The following is a 20,025-nucleotide window of genomic DNA, read 5'->3' on the forward strand; positions in this document are numbered from 1 at the left end:
AAGCTAATCTGTGTGAATGCTGAGTGTCCGTTCCTTGCGAGCGACTGTCACGCCTTTGCCTCTTTGCTTCGTGATCACGCTGTAATGTGTCCTCTCTCGCAGCAGCAGGTTTAGTTGCGTTTCGTTTCGGCATTGTTCCGTAAGGTCTCCTCCGTGCAAGTGCACATGGGTAGCTGAAGACAGAAAGGCATAGTGAAACACACGAATTGGTGACCAGGGGAACCATCCAACTCAGACACGGGGCTCGAAATACTCAAGTGCACATGTTATTTATAATTTAATTTTTTTTTTTGTTGTTATGAACTTCCCCAAAAGAGTTGATCCCTGTAAACAGTTAATAGTATATGAACAATATAATCTGTTGTAGTACGGGCGGTAATTAGCGTCACACCTCATAACCTGCATACACCACGTGTTTGGCTGTAACGCCAGAGGCGCGGTGGACGCTGTAAGCGTAGGTTGTGGTTTCTGTTTCTTTCGTGATTTTTTTATTTCACTTTATTGATTATTTAATAGGCAGAGGGGAGAAGACGTTAATGTGACGCTCTGTCTATTTCTTTACTTTTGTTTTGAAAAGATTTTCGGGAACAGGAAAAATAAAAGCAAAGGGGAAAGAACGGAGGGGGTAAGCAGGAATTCTGAGAGGGGACGGACTACGGGGCGGCTATACAGCCAAAAGGAACGCAGACCCGGACGCGGACACCACGCTGGGCTTTTATTATATAGATAAGTTCATGAAGCACAGAGAATTTATTAATTTAGGTATGTTTACAAGCCTTAAATTTTACGCCGTTTGGCTTGCTCTCTCTCTCAGGGGTGGGGATCGATCTGTTCTTAACTCAATTTTTCTTTTTGTAAAAACTTGATTGCTTTGTATGGATTCCAATAAAATTAATAAAATAAAAAAAAAAAAGAAATGTCCTCCATCAGCTTTGCAACATTCCTGGAACCTGTTCCTGACACTGTTAGACACAAATTCTGGTTAGCATCAATTTCCATAAATGCTTGCAAGATAAACTCCTTCAGTTCATCCACTATGTGGGGCTTCCTCTCAAAAACTTGCTGTATAAATGAATAAATGCTGTATTAGCTGTGTATGGTCTTTAGGACAAAAGGACTCCCTAGCAGTTTTACTATATTGGTGAACTGGTAGAGGCGTCAGCTAAGTGGGCCAGGACAGGTCATATCTTGTTTGAGACGGACGTGTAGTTGAGTGCAGCTGTGGCACAAAATGAGCAGGACAGGCTGGTACCTGCCACCGGCAAATGTATGGTAGCTCGTTGTGTGAACGTACAAAGTGCATGGACTGCAAGGCTGAGTTTGTCTACTTGGATTGAATGAGAAGTGAGGTGCAAAATGTAAAAGTGCATGCATGCAGCATCTCACCAAGCACAAGTCACACTTGTATAAGCTTTAACATCTTCTGTAGAATTCACACCAACTCCCATGGCTGTGGATGAGCATGAGCAGAGCGGACTGCTCCATACACACACACACACACACAAGTCTTTTGTAGGGAGAACTGAGGTGCATGCAAGAGCTGAAAAAAATTTAAAGCGTGCATGCGCTGTGTATTGGATGTGGTTGAATGTGAGCGGAGCAGACTGCTCCACACACACACACGCACATACAGGTCTTTCCTTTATATATGTTGTGATGGGTGGCCTTAGCCATTGCCCGGCCAGTACGTCAACAGAATGGAAGGACTGGGGGAGAGACCATCGGTAAGGCAATACCTCCCCTGGGACTCTAGTAGGCAGCCCTCCTGGGTGGATGTGGCACCTCGGATTTCTGCAGGCCACACTGGGAGCTGGAGTTTGGTACAGCCCTGTTGGGTTCCGTGGGGGCCGCCGGGGGAGCTACAGAAGCCTAAAGTGGACATCCACCACACCTGGGAGCGATCCCAGGTAACACTGATGAGCCCCCTGGAGGACTCCCAGGAGCTGAATAAAAGGAGCCGCCTCACTCCATTCGAAAAGGCAGAGTCGTGAGGAGGTGGACGAAGCTTACCAGAGTGGGAGTGGAGATGGAAGGCCTGAACGAGAGAAGAAGAGAAGTAAAGAACTGAGATTTGTATTGTTGTGTGTTATACTGTGCTATGCTCTGGGGAGAGAGAGAAGCTCCACTTCTCTATAAAATAAAGTGTGTTGTGTATTGCACTTATGTCTCTGCCTGTCTGTGTTGGGTTAGGGCGGCTGTACATGCCCCGGTGGTTCACAATGTCTAATACCTATTACTACAACCTGATTCATCTTGTTTCCAACTATAAGCCTGTTATTGGACAGCAACCTGTTGCCACCAGAATGGTGAGGAAGTGGAGCCTGGAGGCTGAAATGGCTCTGAATGACTGCTTCCAAATGACACAACTGGAAATATTGAGGGAGTCAGTCACTGCATCAAAGACCATATTAACTTCTGTGTCAACAAGACCTGGATTACTGAAGAGCTAAAAGGTCTCCTGAATGGGAAAATGAGAGCATTCAAATTAGTAAAGCAAATGCTAAAGAAAAAGTTGAGCGAAGGAAAGGAAGTGGACAAAGCTAAAATAAAAAAACAAATCCACTCAGAATAACATGAAAGACACCCGGAATGGACTGGGCATCATTACCGGACTCAAGTAATCCAGAGCTCAGGTGCTAGAAGGAAATATGGACAAAGCTAACACCCCGAACCAATTTTTTAATAGCTTTTCTCTCCCATCATCACTTTCTTCCAATGACCAGTCTCCCCACACCATCCATACTACATCAACAAACCTAACTGCGTCAACTGGAGTGGCCAGTGAGAAGTGCACCTCTGAATCTGTTCATAACTGAAGACCAAGTATGGAGACAAATGAGGTAGCTACACACAGGAAACACTGCGGAAACAGATGGAGTTGGTCATTCAGTTCTTATGGCCTGTGCTGACCAACTTTGTGGTGTCTTCTGTCACTGGCTTCAGATAGTGACGCTGCTGTGGAAAACATCCTGCATTTGTCCTGTTCCAAAGAAGGCAGGCGCCTCTTAACCTAATGATCACACACCAGCGGCACTTATATCTCACATCACGAAGACCTTTGAGAGACTGGTCCTGGACTACAGTATATGAGTCCTCTTGTGGTTGAACATCTGGGCCCACTGCAGTTTGCCTATTGGACAAAGACTGGAGTGGAGGATGCAAAGTGTCTGTCTGCTCCACAACGCTGGGCAAAGCTGGCAGCACTGTAAGGATTTTGTTTTTCGGTTTCTCCAGCGCCTTCTGTACCTTATAGCCACCTGTTAAATGGCAAACTCAGAGACGTGTAGGTGGATGAGCCTACGGTGTCTTGGATAATGGACTATCTGTCAGGGAGACTGCAGTCTGTGAAACTGGAGGTCTGTGTCAGCAACACTGGAGCACCACAAGGAACAGGCCTGTCTCCTTTTCTCTTTACTCTGTACATCTCTCACTATAAATATAACACCAGGTCATGTCACTTGCAGACACTCTCAGATGATTCTGCACTTATGGGGTGTACTGATAAGAGGGATGCAAAGAGAACTGTTTGCACCTTAACATCAGCAAAACCAAGGAACTGCTAATTGACTTTTGCCACACCAAAGATCCTCTGTGTCTGGTCACCCTTCAAGGAGAGGATATGGAGGGGGGTCCACTTTAATGACAGGTTGCATAGGTCTTGTAGCACTGACCACTTACATAAGAAAGGGCAGAACAGGATTTTTTTCCTGTATTCATTTAATGTGGGTAGTGACATCCTTCACATCTTCAACAATTATGTGTGATTTTCTAAGCTATGGTGTGGTGGGCTGGTAACATCACTTCAAGAGAGGCCCACCGAATCAACAAGCTCATTAAAAGGGTAGGCTCAGTTATAGGATGCACTCTGGACCCCCTTGAGTTAGTAGGGTAGCAGAGAATAAAGATAAAACTGAGTGCCATTATGAACAATGCTATACATCCTCTCTCTGACACACTAACACTGAGGACTTTTAGCCAATGAATCATTCAGCATAAGTGTGTCAAAAAACGCGACGGGGGCTCCTTCATACCAACAGCTATACGTCTGCATTATACCTGGCTGAGTCTGCCAGCCAAGTCAGCACTTCTCTTTTTTAATTCTCTTGCTTTATAGTTAATCTGGTGTCTGTATATTTATTTAATTTAGTTATTTACTTGCTTATCTACCTATTTATGTATGTATTTGAACGGCTTCTGTAAAAAGCCAAATATCCCCCTGGGGCCAAATAAAGTTCTATATAGTTCTGCCCCATCCTGTATATTACAAAAATAGCAGCCCGGTCAATGGTACCCGCATTTATGTAAGATTATATGAGTAATCACTGTGTACAAATTATGTTTTAGAAGGTTTCTATAGAGTACGGTAATAAATAAACAAAATTAACGGACAGACTCTCACAAACAGAACAGAGATGTAACTGGATTGCAATTTCAAAGAAAGTCTTGAGCAGCCACTAAAGCTGATGAAGAAGTTCACTTGAAGGTCTTTCTTGTTAAATAGCCTTCTCCGTAGCTAGCATTTTTTCTGTATATAATACTTTATAAACAGTATATATACACTGAGGTTAAAAATTCTTCTTTTCGTGTGTCCTACAATACTTTAAGATTTTAACATCTACCAAAATTGCAATACTGTACCGACCTACCAACGTCGCCGCAATCGTGATCACGCAACTTCCTGTAACTGCCCTCTCGCGGGATTTGCTACCGCGCGAAGTGCGTTGTAAATTCTCGCGTTGCTGCCGAGTTCCTCCTCTTTTACTCACTGCATCCAACATGGCAGTCGGCAAGAATAAGAGGTTGACTAAAGGAGGCAAAAAGGGGGCCAAAAAGAAAGTGTAAGTCCAGTTAATATGAGTCTAAGAAAACATTTAAAGGTCCAGTAGTACAGGCAGGTAGCTTGTGCTACGAGATTTAATGTGATGGCATAGATATTAACTGGATGGTTCTACGAAGGTGCCGCTTACCCTTATGGGCCGCCGCCATGTAGACTAATGTGTTGAAACAGTTTATTTTCAAAATTGTCACTTTTACTGTGCTGTCAGTAGAAGTTAGTTTATTCTATTTCCTGAAACAAATGAAGGAGGAGAAAGAAATTACCAAAACAACAGTAATAAACAACAGTAATAAAGCGACCATTGCACCTTTACTGTGTTGCAGGCCTCAGTCAAAGACTACAGAATTCGCATGTCCGCATGTTTGTGAACCGATTACGTAGAGAAGCGAGTTTTATTCTGTTTGGCAGAATTATTGATGGTGGAAATGTTCGCGGTGCTGCTTTGGCTTGTTGGTTTGTCTGGTATCCAGACAGCGTGACTTTGGTTGACTTGATTGCATTAACGGAGTTTGGTATCAAGACCTGCAAAATGAGCTCGACATTTGCTTATTAAAAATGGAACTTGACAAGTATTGGGAGATTTACCTTTTTGGTAAACGTGTATTTCATTCATGCGTCTTGACGATTTTTAAGCTTGATTGACAGACTTGTGCTGTCTCCTTATTCTTGCAATAGGAGGGAATGACTGACTGATGTATAATTTATAACTAAAAAAAAAAAATTAGAAGTAATTCTAAAGTTTTTTTGAATTTAAGTGCCCGATTGTGTTTGTAAACTAATGGAACTCGATATAGATTCAACCACGATTGTGAGCGCCTCATATGTTTGTTTCCCCAAAGTGCAGAACTAACTTTGGTGGTGCTTGCTTTTGTTACAAAATTGTCTGTCACTAAGTATGCAAGAAAATTGGTTTACATCATGTGCCTAATGTATTAAGTTGGTTGAGAAGGCAGCAGAACAATTCCAGAAATACTTGGAGAAACTTCACACATGAACAATTAGAAAATACACTTTAATGTAGAAAAGTGACTCACGTGGGTGAAAAGGGAGATCGTCCATTATAAGTACAATTTATAGACACTGAAATACAGGAAGCTGTGTCTAAAAAGGATCTAGGGGTTTATTTGCAAGCATTTCTGTCTTAGCAATGCAGTGAAGATTAAAAAGGCAAATGTTAGATTATACTGTAAAAACTGTTAAAATAAATTAAGAGACTGTATGCTCAGACTATTTATTTAATGGAGTATTGTGTGCAGTTCAGGTCACCAAACTACAAGAAAGAAGCTGTGCAGAGGAGAGTAGTCAAGTGCATCCTAGAATGTTAAGGACATGTTGCATTGTGACCGACCTGTTTACTCTGGAGCAGAAAACACTGTGTGGGGTACTGGATTCAGGCCTTCAGAATTATATTGAAGGCATTGCCCTACTAGATCCACTAGGAATTGTTTCAATGTAACAGTGAAATACTTACTTGGATACCAGTGGAGATTAAAGGGAAATGTATTTAGTTAGGACTGATCCTAGAAAACATCCTATTATTGGAAGGGATTGGGGGGAAAAAGTACCAAGCCATGTAGTTGAAGCAGAACCTTGACAACATTTAATAAGAACTGTCTGATTGAGATATTCAGACAGCTTAGGTATTATTTAAACAGACTAGCTTAATGGTCTGAATGGTTTTCTCTCACTTATCAATTCTTGTTAGTTTCATAATGGACTAAAGTAATTAAGATTTTTTTTTTAAACTGATTTCAGAGTCGACCCCTTTTCCAAGAAAGACTGGTATGATGTTAAGGCACCAGCCATGTTCAACATTAGAAACATCGGAAAGACCTTGGTTACCAGGACTCAGGGAACCAGTAAGTTATCTGTTTTTCTTTTGATGTTTTTTAGCTTGACTTGAATTGTGAAGAGCATGAGTTTACTCGGCAGGGACAATGGAAATCTCTCTATGCATTTGTGTATTTAAGGAAAATATTACATATTAAACTGTACCACTGAGAATTCAGTAGAGTTCTGTTGAACCTGCCCATGGGTAAAGACAGCATGTTTTAATTATGACTACCCTGCTTAACAGTGCAGTACCAGATTCGCAACAATGTTGGTTCACCATTTGATTTGTCGTCAAAAGAATACTCTTAACCAGAAATATTGTTCTGTTTCTCATCCGATATGGTTTACAATGATGCCCGATTACATGTTGCCTGAAGAAGGGGCCTGAGTTGCCTTGAAAGCTTGCATATTGTAATCTTTATAGTTAGCCAATAAAAGGTGTCATTTTGCTTGGCTTTTCTCTACATTCATAATGGCTAACACGGTATAACACTCTAGTACTAATGATGCCTGACAAATGTTCATGTCATATTTTCATGGAGAACGGAGGTATTAAAGTTTCTGTTAGAATGGTCCTCTCTGGAAACCAGTGCTGGACAACAGCAAACAATATCGCAAACATCCATCATGTTACTCATTTCATGTAATCTTCATGAAGATGTGGCTCTTGACCAATGAAAATCGGAGCTTTGAGTTGGATCTTCAAAGGCTTGATCTCGTTTGAACACATTTCCCATCAGTGTACTGCAGTAATTTTATGAAATTTATCAGCATTGTAGCAAAAACTGCATGTGTTATGCACATAGTGAGCATACTACTGGATGACTTGGCATCTGGATATTGTGACATGAGTAAGATTTGTCATGGATGTGTTGGTATTGTTTGGTCTAACATTTATTCTCCATAGATATTCAATGAAACCATACCCCTGTTCTCCATTAAAACATGAGCTAAAATATTTTTGCAACTGTTACAAACCAAATGGGGGAAAGTAGCATATGATATATTTATAATTTTTTTCTTCCATGCAGTATACCTTTAAACCCTTAGCTCTGTGCACTTCCTTGCATGTTAAGCCAAAGACCTGCCATTTTTTCATTTTAACATTTTTAATACTGCTGCTGCATTTGAGTTGTATTTATGTTTTACAGAAAGTTTACACTTGATCTATATTTTTCAGTGGGAGTATATGATGATGTATTAGTTTTGGTCCCAAATGTGGAAACCATGATTGCTCTCTTGGAGATTGTACTGATGTTCCTATACAGCATTATTTATGGGAATGATCTTAGAGGCCAGTGTTTCATAAATCTCTCTGTTACACACAGAAATCGCCTCAGATGGTCTGAAAGGCCGTGTGTTTGAGGTCAGTCTTGCCGACCTGCAGAATGATGAGGTTGCCTTCCGCAAGTTCAAGCTGATTACCGAAGACGTTCAAGGGAAAAACTGTTTGACCAACTTCCATGGAATGGACCTCACAAGGGACAAAATGTGCTCCATGGTGAAGAAATGGCAGGTGAGCAGTATGGCAATGTTTTCTGCTGTGAATGGGAAATTTTTTTAATGGTATCTGCAGTTTTTCTTTAACAATGAGAGAGTGTGCTTTTTGTGGTGCAATACTAATTGAAGTTAATGTTCCTTTAAGTCCAAAGTGCATGAAGACAGGGCAGATGAGCTTAAATTGAGAGTAAAGGAAAATGTATATTTCTGTACACTTATGTTTTCTATAAAGGCAACTGCAGTGTTTCAGGCTTTATGGTATTCCATTTTTTCTACAAAAAATGCCAGTTGTCACAGGAAGTGGCTTCAGTGAATGCATTTAACCCGGTCATCTTCCATTGAATAACTGGTTAGCATTATTCTTAACTTTCAGTTGTCACATTCTAATTTCCTAATCTCTCTTAGTACCACACAACAAACACATTTACTGTTCGCATCAGGCTATTTATCTGAACTTTTAAAATCACGATGCCGTTAAAGCTGGGCATATTGAAGTGAATAGTTAAAAGAAACTTCCTTATGGACTGAAGTTCTAGAATCGGCGAGTATTGCCCAGCTGATGAGTTAGAGGTAGTGTAGGTTCAGTATAAGACCATAACAGAAGATAGAATTGAACCAGTCAGGCAGTGGTTGAAATTCGCTTAACTGAGTCTGCCACATCTTTGGCATCATGCTGAAACACTAAAGTTTTTATGGCGATTTGTTTGGGCATTACTGGTAGCTGGTTTACATTCCAATTACAAATTAGTAGCAACCTCCAAACCCTCCACTTGTATACGACAAGCACAGCACTGTGTAAGTGTATGGACCAGTTTCCATCCAGACACAATGTACGTACTAGACTCATTTTAATATTTTGTGTAAATGTTTTTTGGCTAAATTATATACACCTTTGGTATGAAGTGCACGTTAACTAATGTAAATCATTAAGATGACAAAAGTTTTTGAAGACCCTCACACCAGTCTCTTATGTAAAATATAACAAACAGGTAGTGACTTTTATTTAAAGGATTGCTCCACCAGAAATATTTTTTAAAATGTTACTCTCCCCATGTAGTTTGTAGTTGAGAAAATCAATCATGTTTTTGTGTACAAATTAAATATTCCAACTCATTGTGATCGATAGCTGACCAACTCCCATGTGCCTCATGTTGCATAATCCACATATCTGATATCCATTTATGGTAAAACTGATAATTAAAGACCAGTTTCTTTATTAGCGAGCGAGGGGGAGAGGCAGATTTTAAATTCAAATGCACAGCACTGTGCGAACTACATCTTTCAAGTTTTCAAGAAGTAACTGTTAACTGGACATGTGGACTATCCAAAAAGAGTTGCATGAGAATTTTTTTCAACATTTAATTTATCTTAAACATGAGATTAAGATTGGTCTTAATATGCTCCTTCATGGTTTTGTGAATGTGGATTTATTTTTTCATTGCATAACAAACTTTCATACAACTACTGAATCGGAATAGTAGCGTAATCAGTTGTTTATGGTAGATCTGTGGATTAATCTAATCCTTTAATATATTTTTTTTAGCTGACCTTTCTAATACTCTTGTTCTTTAAATTAAGACAGATTTATTATTCAACACTTAATATCTGCTCTCTTACAGTTTATATTTTTTTCCCCCATTTTAAACTCTTTCCTTTAGACCATGATTGAGGCACATGTTGATGTTAAAACCACAGATGGATATCTTCTTCGCCTTTTCTGTGTTGGGTTCACCAAAAAACGTGCCAACCAAATCCGCAAAACCTCTTATGCTCAGCATCAACAAGTCCGTCAGATCCGCAAGAAAATGATGGAAATCATGACACGAGAAGTACAGACCAATGATCTGAAAGAAGTTGTTAACAAGTTGTAAGTCTTTTATCCCCCCCATTAGTAACAATTCAGTCTACTACTCTTCATGGTTGGGCATAGGTAATTTTTGTGGAAAGGAAGCATATTTTGAGTTATGTATTCGCTCAGACTTGGCATATTTTGCACTGTGCGAGTTCATAGTCAATTTCCATATTTTTTGTGACAGATTTGTGGATTGATATTAAGCTCCAACACAGTATTTTGCCTCTAATCTGGTAGACTTGCAAATCATGAACTTGTGCAGCTGTAAACTCAGATTTTTTTATTCCAAAAATTTATATTCGTTTCCATAAAGATCATATATGTTGTGGTTGTATAAATTTACGTTTTGAAACTTGCATTTGCTTCCTTATTCCAGAACCAAAAATGCACAAGATTTCACCTTTTATGTTCTTCACAGTGCTAGAAGATCATGAATGTGGGTATATTTTAAGGCTTTAGCAGCAAATAATGAGCAACAGAAAACACATTTTTCTTTTGAGTCAGTAGTAACCCATTGAAAAATGGAAAATCACGATTTAACTTTAATTAAATTGCATTTCAGAGTGTAACTGGTAAATTAGTACTAGAAGCCTGGTCTTTCCAAATTTCTTTATACCAAATGTTTGTCAGGTAGAATGGAATTATTTCAGTTGCTGATCCACACCCATTGTCTACCCTAAAATGAAATCTTTCAGTGCCAAAGAATGGCTTTTATGGGTTTGGTTAATAAATTGTAATCCTTGTTCTTAAATACTATTTTAGGGAAGTGATTGAGATTACCTTTAATTACTCTGTAGTGGTTTTGTTTGGCAGTACACTTGCTTATTTGGAATATAAAGAGCAGCGAGTTGTTTGGACTGTAGAAAGTATTTTTATGTCTAAAATGGCCCCCTCACCAGTGGAGCAGACCCACCAGCTTTTCCAGAATGGACCTGCACAAGAGGTTTCCTTTGTGTTCAGTGAGCTGGAGTTTGTTGAGAAAAATACTAAACAAATAGGGTTGAGAGCACTTTACTTAAAGCCCTGTTCAGCCCTCTGTGTTAAACTTACCTGCTAAACAGTGAGCAAAGAAGTATTCACGAGTAAAATTTAAGGAAGCATATCATAATGTATGTAATATGTTTGATTTTTATGGAGAGGCTTCTGTACTATGGGTCTTCTAACCACCTTTGAAGAGTAAAGGATGCTTTTTAAAGTGGGTGTTTTGAAACGGCAAGGGGTGACCGGAAAAGGCTGTGTTTTGTCAGCTGCAGCACGAGAGAGGAGACAGCGAGAGGAAAGCTGCCCTTCAATCCATTTGAGTAGCTGATGTAATGGAAGGGCACAATTTGTTTTTTTGAGATCTGTTGATTTCTCATTTATAATTCATGCAGCATTAATAATCTTGTCAGACTTCACAACTTTTTTTTCCTGGAATCTTAGTATGTCGAACACTTCTTTAAAAATGTTTCGGTATGAAAAGTATTTACAAATACTTGATACCAGAATCTGATGGAAGTTTTTAATACTACTGTGATGTGTGTTTGTGTGTAGTATTTTTTTTTTTTTTTTTCTTTTTCTTCTGTTTTGGCAGCTCCTACAAGTAGTTGCATCTTATGCATTAGTGTATTACATGCTTGCTATTGGACTGTGTTTTTTCATATAATGTATTTACATTCTGATAAGCCGATTTGGAAGTTAGGGAGTGGACTTCACAGACTGGGCACACAGTGCTTTAATTCTTTGGTGTATGGACTAATTAAAATGACTGCTTTTGTGATTTGAAAATCGACAGAGATAAAAGTAGTTAATCACATAGCCCTACTCTCACCCCTCCATCCCATTTGAAATAAAAACTTTTGTTACCTCTGTCTTACCAGGGATGCGCTACATTCCATGTGCCTTTTGATGGCCATGAAGTCTCATATTGAAGCAATAAAGGGGTTTCTCAAGAAGTCCCAATTGCAAGGAAGCTCTAAAGCTAGGGAGGGATGTGCGTCTCCTTTGAAAACGATTTTGAACATCTAAGTAGTGATTGACTTGATTTGGGGTTATTTAGAGGAGAGGTGACTTTTTTACTAGCCGAATATTGAGGAATGCTAGCACTGTTCTTTCTTTAAAATCTTTTTTTTTTTTTTCCCCGTGCACTTTTCCAGTACCGGTTTACCACGTAACCTTAGTTGGCAATAATATTCAAGAAGAGATATGATAGCTATACTTTGTCTTGGAGAATAAGACATGCTGTTTCCAGACACTGAATCCAAGGGCCTTCTTTCACTGTGCGTGCCAGTTCTCAATCTCGTGTATGGAGACAGGAAGTGGTTTACTACTAATTGTTTCTGCAATTTTGCATCACTCTCCAGTTGTTTCTTCCCTAAATAGACCACTAGCAAGCTTCCCAATTACGTATAGACAAATTTGTGAATTTCTTTTATATAGCAGTTATTCTGGTTGGTAACCATTTATTTAACCTCTCTCTTCCTAAAGCTCCAAAACCCAGCTCTAAAAAAAAAAAAAAAAACGAATGTAGTCTAGATGGCTTTATAGAGCATGGAGTATGTATGCTATACAACAAGTAGCATGTTTTAGTTGTGTACATTACATTACATGTATTAATGTAATATTTTATAATATTTGCTGCATTGCTTTCACATCTAATACTGTCCATTTTACTATTGCTGTATTTATGGCTATAGCTCCAAGTTGGATTTTTAAAAAAATGGATTTCATAGAAATTTTGTCTATGATCTGGATTAATCGCCGCTGTACATCCATTCTGTTGCTGAATGAAGCTCTTTTCTTCAGTTTCAGAAAATTGATGTGACTTTGCTTTTGAGTGATGTACAGTGATATAAACATGTGGTTGTATCAAGCAAGATTTTTCCATACTTTGTAGCCATTTAATGCACAGTCCTCATGTAGAGATGTTAGGGAGGATTGATTGGACTTTTGTCACTCCTAATTGCCTCATCTGAAGTGAGCATATGCTGGTGACTAACTCTGGAAACGGTTTGTGGCAGTTTATGCACAAGTGGGATGTACTTATTTTTCGATTCTTGGTAAATGCTTTAAATTGTTTGGCTAAATATCTGAAATGATTGTTCCATAGGAGTTGGGCTTCTGCTACTTGCCTCTTGACCAGCAATAACATTCAAGACCATGCTAGGTAAACTCTGAGGAACATAACCGTGTTGTACTCATTGCTTAGGGGGTAGTACTGTTCAATACATTGGACATACTGTGTTTTTCCATACAATACGTAGCAGTTATTTACTTAATTAAATATGAATAAGGGAGCCAGGATGTTTTGTAGGATTTTACATTATTAATAGATGTCTTTTGAAGGCTGACTTGTATTTTATACAATTGCATTGATTAGAAATGCCTACAAATGTTATTTTCCTAGTTTTTTTTGTGTGCCAAGAATGAACCCTTTCCCCCTTTATTTCTGAGCTTGCTGCAACATGGATGTCAAGGGCACATAATTCTTACTAGCCAGGATGGTAAAACATGTCTCTCTAAGCAGTTTTATCGCGTTGACAGGTCAGAGTGTATCCCTCAGAAATTTTTACTATAGTCTTATCTCAAACATTGTCAGATTTCTGTGACACACATGCTTTCTTAATTTTTGTGGACAATCAATCCATGTGAATAGCTAGGTTCTTCACAGTATATCCCTGAGGCAGCAGGTTTTCATTCCAATTCATTTTGCAAAACAGCTTGCTTAATGAAAGCAAAAGTACAGATAAATACAGAGGTTGGTTGGTATGAATCCTAGTAATTACTTGAACTTCTGATTTAGGCTTTTTCTTGCCAAGTAGCACAAAAGTGAAGATGACAGTGAAGAAAGAAGCTGCTCCTTCCCTTTTAGCAGTCACTGTTTTCTCACTCGTCTCTGCACTGTTCATCGCTATTCGTCAGTTTTTGAACACGGTTAAAGAAGCAAATCCACAGAGAAAAGGGAAATAAAAAATGGTAATGTTTAGTGTTTAACGTATTTTGTCATAGACATAGCAACTTTGTGAATTTCTTAATGTAAATGTCTTACTAGAGCACTTTCGTGAATGCAAATCTGAGAAGATACAAGCCCAGCTAGTTAAACAGTTAAATCAGAGTGAATCATTGATTTGTGAAACACTTTGAAGTTAAAACCTGCCAACCACAGTGGTACCCAAGGACTGAACCTGAGGAGCCCTGTTGTAGGTCAGGGTCCAGGGGTACTGCAAATGGTGCTCTGGAGCAAAACACATTTCTTTATGGGTAGAAAATAGGGAGGAAATGTTGTGCATCTGATCTGCCACTGTGCTATACATCTGTACATCGGCAAAAGGAAACACAATTGATCATAAATCCATTTCTACAAGAAGACTTTACATGGTCTTCTACTTTAACTCAGTGTTAGGAAATGAAATATTAGGATGGCCATGTGCAGCTAAATTATCTTCGTATTTGTGCAAATTTAATTAACAAGTGGACAGTTTACTAACATGGGCCTGTGTCTGAAGCTGCAATTTCTGGAAATGGATCTTCAGTAAGTTCATGCAAAGAACTGCTTACATTTGGGTGATCTAAGAAATTCTATTTAAATTTAACATGGTTTAAATCTTCTAGTACAAAGCCAACAAATCCCAGTATCGGGAGTCATTTTGTTTTGTGTTGTGAGCTAACTAAGGGGGCATATTAAGACCAAAGGAGCCGTAAATGAATTTGATCCTGGTCTGTTGTTCTCAAGAGTGCTTTGCCCAGTATGTGAGTTGAGGACAAGAGTTGGACCCAGCCTAGGGCAGGGCCTAAGTCAGAACACCGGGTCCACTCACATACCTGTGCGGGACCATTTTGCAATTATTGATTTACAAATTGGTGGGGTGTGGAAGTAAAACCCACCCCCAGACAGTGTGCTACTACCTACAAGCAAAATGACAAGACAGGTTTGTGAAGTGGTGGCATTACCTGTTTCGACACTGTGGTACCCACTGGCTAATTTGACATTCTGAATGCTTTGCAAGCAGCAGCCTCTTATAGAAGCTCCATATTAGTTTTCCTTTTGTTTGTGAGCTCATTTAATAGTTTCTTGTCTTAAGTTTATTTAAAGAGCTTCTGTAAAAAGCCAAATTTACTCCTGTGGAGGGGAAAAAAAGTTCCATACATCTATACCAGCTTCAGCACTCTACCTTCCATTGAAAACTGTGGGTTACCATTTCAAATAACTTAATTTTTACAAATTAAAAGGCAGGCTACTGGTTTGGGGAAATATGTATAAAACAGTAACTTACTGATGAGAATCACCAGGTACTAAGCTGAATTGTAACACCTCATTGTTGAATCACAGATTAAAGCTGCCTCTGGTATGATCATAATTGCTAATAAACTTGGAAAAGCTGGAGCTTCATTGTGCACTAGGTTCAATTTTAGTGTAATTAAAAAAAAATCTTAAGTTGTTTATAGATTTTCTTCATCTAGCATTGAAGAATGGAGAAAGATTTCTTGTGATTCTGTTGGAGTATGCATCCATGTGGTTCATTTTTAGTGGGATGTATTTGAAAAACACGAAACCTTTTATTAGCACTAAAAGTTCAGCTAAACACATCTAGATATTTAACTCTTCTGTTTTAGATTACATTGTTGATTGCATATACTATGGTGTACCATATTGAGTGAGCTTTAGTGAAACTGTTACATTTTCAAAACAATTTTTAAGCACTTTTTTAATTTGAAATGGCTATAATTGTTCATGGTTTAAGAAATTACTTAAAATGTAGTAGTCACAACTCGACATTCATTATGTTTTTTATTATAAGCTATACTGTATAAAAGTAGGGTTTAGACACCAGTATTTTTAACATCTACATTTGCTATGCACACTGTGCAGTTTTAAGCTTTTATCTCTTACTGAATATCATCTTTTTGTTTTTGTATATAGGATCCCAGACAGTGTTGGTAAAGACATAGAGAAGGCCTGCCAGTCTATCTACCCGCTACACGATGTGTATGTCAGAAAAGTCAAGATGCTGAAGAAACCCAAATTTGAATGTAAGTAGTAATATTGTACACCAGGGGTGGGCAAACTCAGTCCTGGAGGGCCGCAGTGGCTGCAGGTTTTTGTTCCAACCTAGTTGCTTAATTAGAAAATAATCCTTGCCAATAATTTTAATATCATGACTTGTTAATGCTTTAAATCTGCCATGTCAGGTCATTCTCATATCTTAGATTTTTTTTCCTTTCTAAAGATATCGTCCAAATTATTTGAAGTCTAAAACTGAAGAGTAATTCTCAGCCCTTCACTTTTTTCTCTTCACTTTCCTTCTAAATATTTAATTAAACCAAAGAGTGCACTTTAAATACACACAGGTGTAAATGGAAACAAGTTAAATGGAGAGATGCTAGTTTATTTTGTCACTTGCATCGTATTGCTTATAAGGAGCAATTAAAAACCAAGAATACAGCTGTTTAAGACTAAAATAGGCAATAAGGGTTCAAAATCTTAATGAGCGAGACCACTAAAATGGAGAAGTGTTACTTGAGCAATAAGTGCTTCTGATTAACTGGGTTGGAAGAAAAACCTGCGGCCCTCCAGGAATGACTTTGCCCACCCCTGTTGTACACTCTTTACATTTGATAAGTGCTGTGCTTTGATGTTCAAGGTTAGGCATCCATAATCTTCATAGGTTCGTATAAGATGCATATGTTTATTCCAGGTGAACATTTCATAAATGGCTTTGGTTTATTTTGTCCTCTCCTCTTTGCTCAGTCAAAGTTTTACTGGTGTTTATTCAAGAATAACCAGTGTCTGGTAAGGTTGACATAGTGCCACTGATATGAGGCCAAAGTCCCATCTTAGTTTTCCCATTCCAAAAATAAACTAAAAATGGTAGTTTTATTATTTAAACCTATTAAAAAATATTACATGGATATTGAGGTGCATGATGCCTAGAAAAGATGGCAGTTTTAAGTGTGCTTTCCGACGGTAACCTTTCTCTGCCCGTTTTTGGCTCAGGGGAGCCACACAGTGTGTTTCTTTATAATAGGTATAAGTACGGTCTTTCTGGTTTTGTAATCATTTTAGAGATGATTGCAGAAACTTTAAAAATTGACAAGTGAAGACATAACTCATTGTTGAGGTGTGGTTAAAAAAAATGTCGTCTTGTAAAGAACACCTGTTGTTAAATTGTTTAAATGAAAAGGGACTGTCCTGTGATAAAACAGTAAGTGTTTCTTGACATCTTTGTGTTACAATATTGATAGGAAAGATGTTAGCAAGTTTCTAGTACCATAACTTTTAAAGCTATATCAGACATTGGTGTTTCATGAAAGTTGTACAGGTTGCTTATAAAATAAGACTTAAGATACGGGATGCCACAAGCAAATGTTGAATGGAGCCTTGCTGTTCTGCTGTCACCAGTGTCCACCAAGCAGGAGCCCTGTGAGATTTGAGTCCAGAGATCCTGCCTTTACCTATTTTGCAAACTTGTCTATGCTTCTAGAGCCAGGTGTGCATTTCATACTGATGGCATGTCGGCAAACAAATGTAAACTCAAATTACTTGTAGTTAACCTAAAATTTGCATCATCAGATTCATGTTTAAGGAGGATATTTGCATGTCCTTTTAAGTGACAAGTGCACATGCATGGCTCATTGAAATCTAATCCATATGATGTTGCATCATGGCCGAAGGGAGAGCTAAACTTGAGGGATATCTGCTCTTTTAGTGGTGGTTTATTCATTCGGATTTGGACCTGATGTTCAATTGGACTGTTTCCTTTACACCGTTCAGAAGTGCCCTCTGTACCCCAGCAGCTTTCTAATTTTTTTTTCCTGCTATGCTGATTCCTTGCATAAAACTTAAAATAGTGTTGATTAAAGGGATGGGGTAGACAAGGTTAGAGAGCTTCCTGTCCATCTGATTAAACATCCTACACTTGGAATAATAAACAAGGACATCATTTGGTTCCCATTGAAATAAAGTGAGATTAAAATGCATTTAAGTATATAGAGCTTTGGAAATGGTCATCAGTTGAAGCTACAGATTTTTGAAAGTGTGTGCGTTACTCTATTGTTTTGAAATTTCACTTTTAAAATAATTAAATATACAATCTTCAAGTCTATGCTATTAAGTAATTCAGGTACATGTGTCTCTCCCTCTCTTTTCAGTGGGCAAGCTGATGGAGCTGCATGGTGAAGGTGGCAGCACTACCACAACCAAACCTTCAGGAGATGAGACCGGAGCAAAGGTGGAAAGGGCTGATGGATATGAGCCCCCAGTCCAGGAGTCTGTGTAAAAATGCACAAATCACAATTGATTAATAAAATATAAAAACTTGGACACTGTTTGTCTCTTGAATAACCAAACTTTGTTTCACTAGCTCATGTTGTTTGTCGTTTTCTACATTTTTGAACCAAGTAGGCTTGTTAGGCTTTTTAAGAAAATTTCGTGTGTTGGAATGGTGAAAAGAAGCTGCTTCGACTACTAGACTGTGATTGGAGCATTTGGGTAGGGTTCAAGAGCAGTGGAAACTGGTGGCACGTTATGTGACTTACAGGCAGAGAGAGGGCTTGTCAAATTTGATGACTGCCGAATGTGATCTTTTTGCCAGGGTGAGTCACGTCACACAGCTTGAAATGACTGCTGATGCCAAATTGCACGACTCTACGGTGGCTACTATTTAGTGCAGGTTTTCATTTCCAAATGTCGTGAGTTTGCCTCTTTTTCTGAGAACCAATAATATTGTGCTGCCTAACAGCTGGTGCAGTGCAAATACCTTACAGGTTCAGCCACAGCAGCCACAGTCTCTGCCTGTTTTCTTTCTTTCCCTCTTTATTCTGTTGGGGTACATATTCATCTCTCTGATGCCCCATTGTTTCTCTCTCCTGTTTGTCAGATCAAAAACCCCTGTGGCTAATTTTTCCTTATGCCTCATCACTCCACTGTATGCTTTGTACTTCTGGATGAGTATTTATGGTTTCTCTAACTTTAGCTTTTCACTTTAATTGATTTTGTTGAGGGATGTAGACTGGTTGGACTGGGTTGCTGGGTATGTTGAACTACACAACTGCTAAGATTTTATAATCCTGTGACTTTAAATTTATGTAAAGTGACAAAGCTTCAAGGTGACACCCTTCCAGCCAGTGACTCTGACTTTACTGTGTTCCTAATAAATGAAACACTGAAATGGGGTGTTAAACAATTTGACTTTTCCTCCTTGTAAGCCGAGTTTCTGAACTAAAGTCTTGAGGTGTTGCTGTGTAATGTGACATGAATTTTATCTGAAAAATGCCTTTATTTCACACTCCCTTTTACAAGAAATTGTAATGCTTGATTTCTGAGAGTGAATATCTGAGGTAGGCACAAGTTGAATGAATCTACTGCTTATAATTCACTATAGACTGACTGTGCATTGTGGGGTGGAATTCAGTAGCCTCCTTAGTGTTACGTTAATCCTAAGAAACAGTCAAAATTTAGAATTTTTTTTCAACAAGAAATATGGATAACAGATGTGCAAATACTAAAATGTCAACGTAAATAGTGTAGGAAAGGTAAACCAGCTGTCCACTAGTGTAGTGATGTTGTAGTCGGGACACTAGAAGTGCTCACTTGTTTTTATACGTTTTCTGTTGTAATGTTAGTGCCTCATCCACACATGTGACACACCCTTTAGGTTATTGCAGGGTACCACAGCACAAGGCTTGGTGGCTTCCACGTGTCCCCTGAGGCAAATGCTGCTTTGTGAACAATGCTTGGGGGTTTGCTGTCTTGCTTGTCCTTCGGCTTGATTGTAGTCCTTTTGCCCAGTTGCCATGTAGATTCTACACCCTGCTGAAGTGGTCACTAGGCATATTGCAGCAGTTTGGTCGTACAGAGGCCTCTGCATCAGTTTCACTGCCCATGTCTGATGACCAGTTCATGTTGTCTCGACTGTTCAACTAATGGTTCAGTTTGTTTAGTGGCTCATTTACATGGCGCTGTGTTTTGGTTGAAGGCTCTTAGTTGCTTCATAGTACCAAAATGAATAAAAAAAAAAAATTTTTT

General features: G+C 38.8%; 1 protein-coding gene across 1 annotated transcript; it reads left to right on the top strand.

The window, feature by feature from the left end:
• Positions 1-4,715: 4,715 nt before the first annotated feature.
• rps3a (ribosomal protein S3A) lies at positions 4,716-18,321 on the top strand. The gene is made up of 6 exons (XM_039750245.1): positions 4,716-4,838; positions 6,593-6,696; positions 7,999-8,186; positions 9,829-10,037; positions 15,922-16,031; positions 18,150-18,321. The coding sequence occupies exons 1-6, from the start codon at positions 4,777-4,779 to the stop codon at positions 18,275-18,277; spliced, it is 801 nt and encodes a 266-aa protein (XP_039606179.1). The 5' UTR covers positions 4,716-4,776; the 3' UTR covers positions 18,278-18,321.
• The last annotated feature ends 1,704 nt before the right edge of the window (positions 18,322-20,025 follow it).

The sequence above is a fragment of the Polypterus senegalus genome, chromosome 4, assembly GCF_016835505.1.
Source record: "Polypterus senegalus isolate Bchr_013 chromosome 4, ASM1683550v1, whole genome shotgun sequence".
Lineage (NCBI taxonomy): Eukaryota > Metazoa > Chordata > Cladistia > Polypteriformes > Polypteridae > Polypterus > Polypterus senegalus.

Excerpts from the sequence above, each read along its gene's own strand:
- rps3a (XM_039750245.1), top strand. The coding sequence starts at position 4,777 with ATGGCAGTCGGCAAGAATAAGAGGTTGACTAAAGGAGGCAAAAAGGGG. Across the intron at positions 4,839-6,592 it reads AAGGGGGCCAAAAAGAAAGT|AGTCGACCCCTTTTCCAAGA; the intron begins GTAAGTCCAGTT and ends AACTGATTTCAG. Across the intron at positions 8,187-9,828 it reads CCATGGTGAAGAAATGGCAG|ACCATGATTGAGGCACATGT; the intron begins GTGAGCAGTATG and ends TCTTTCCTTTAG.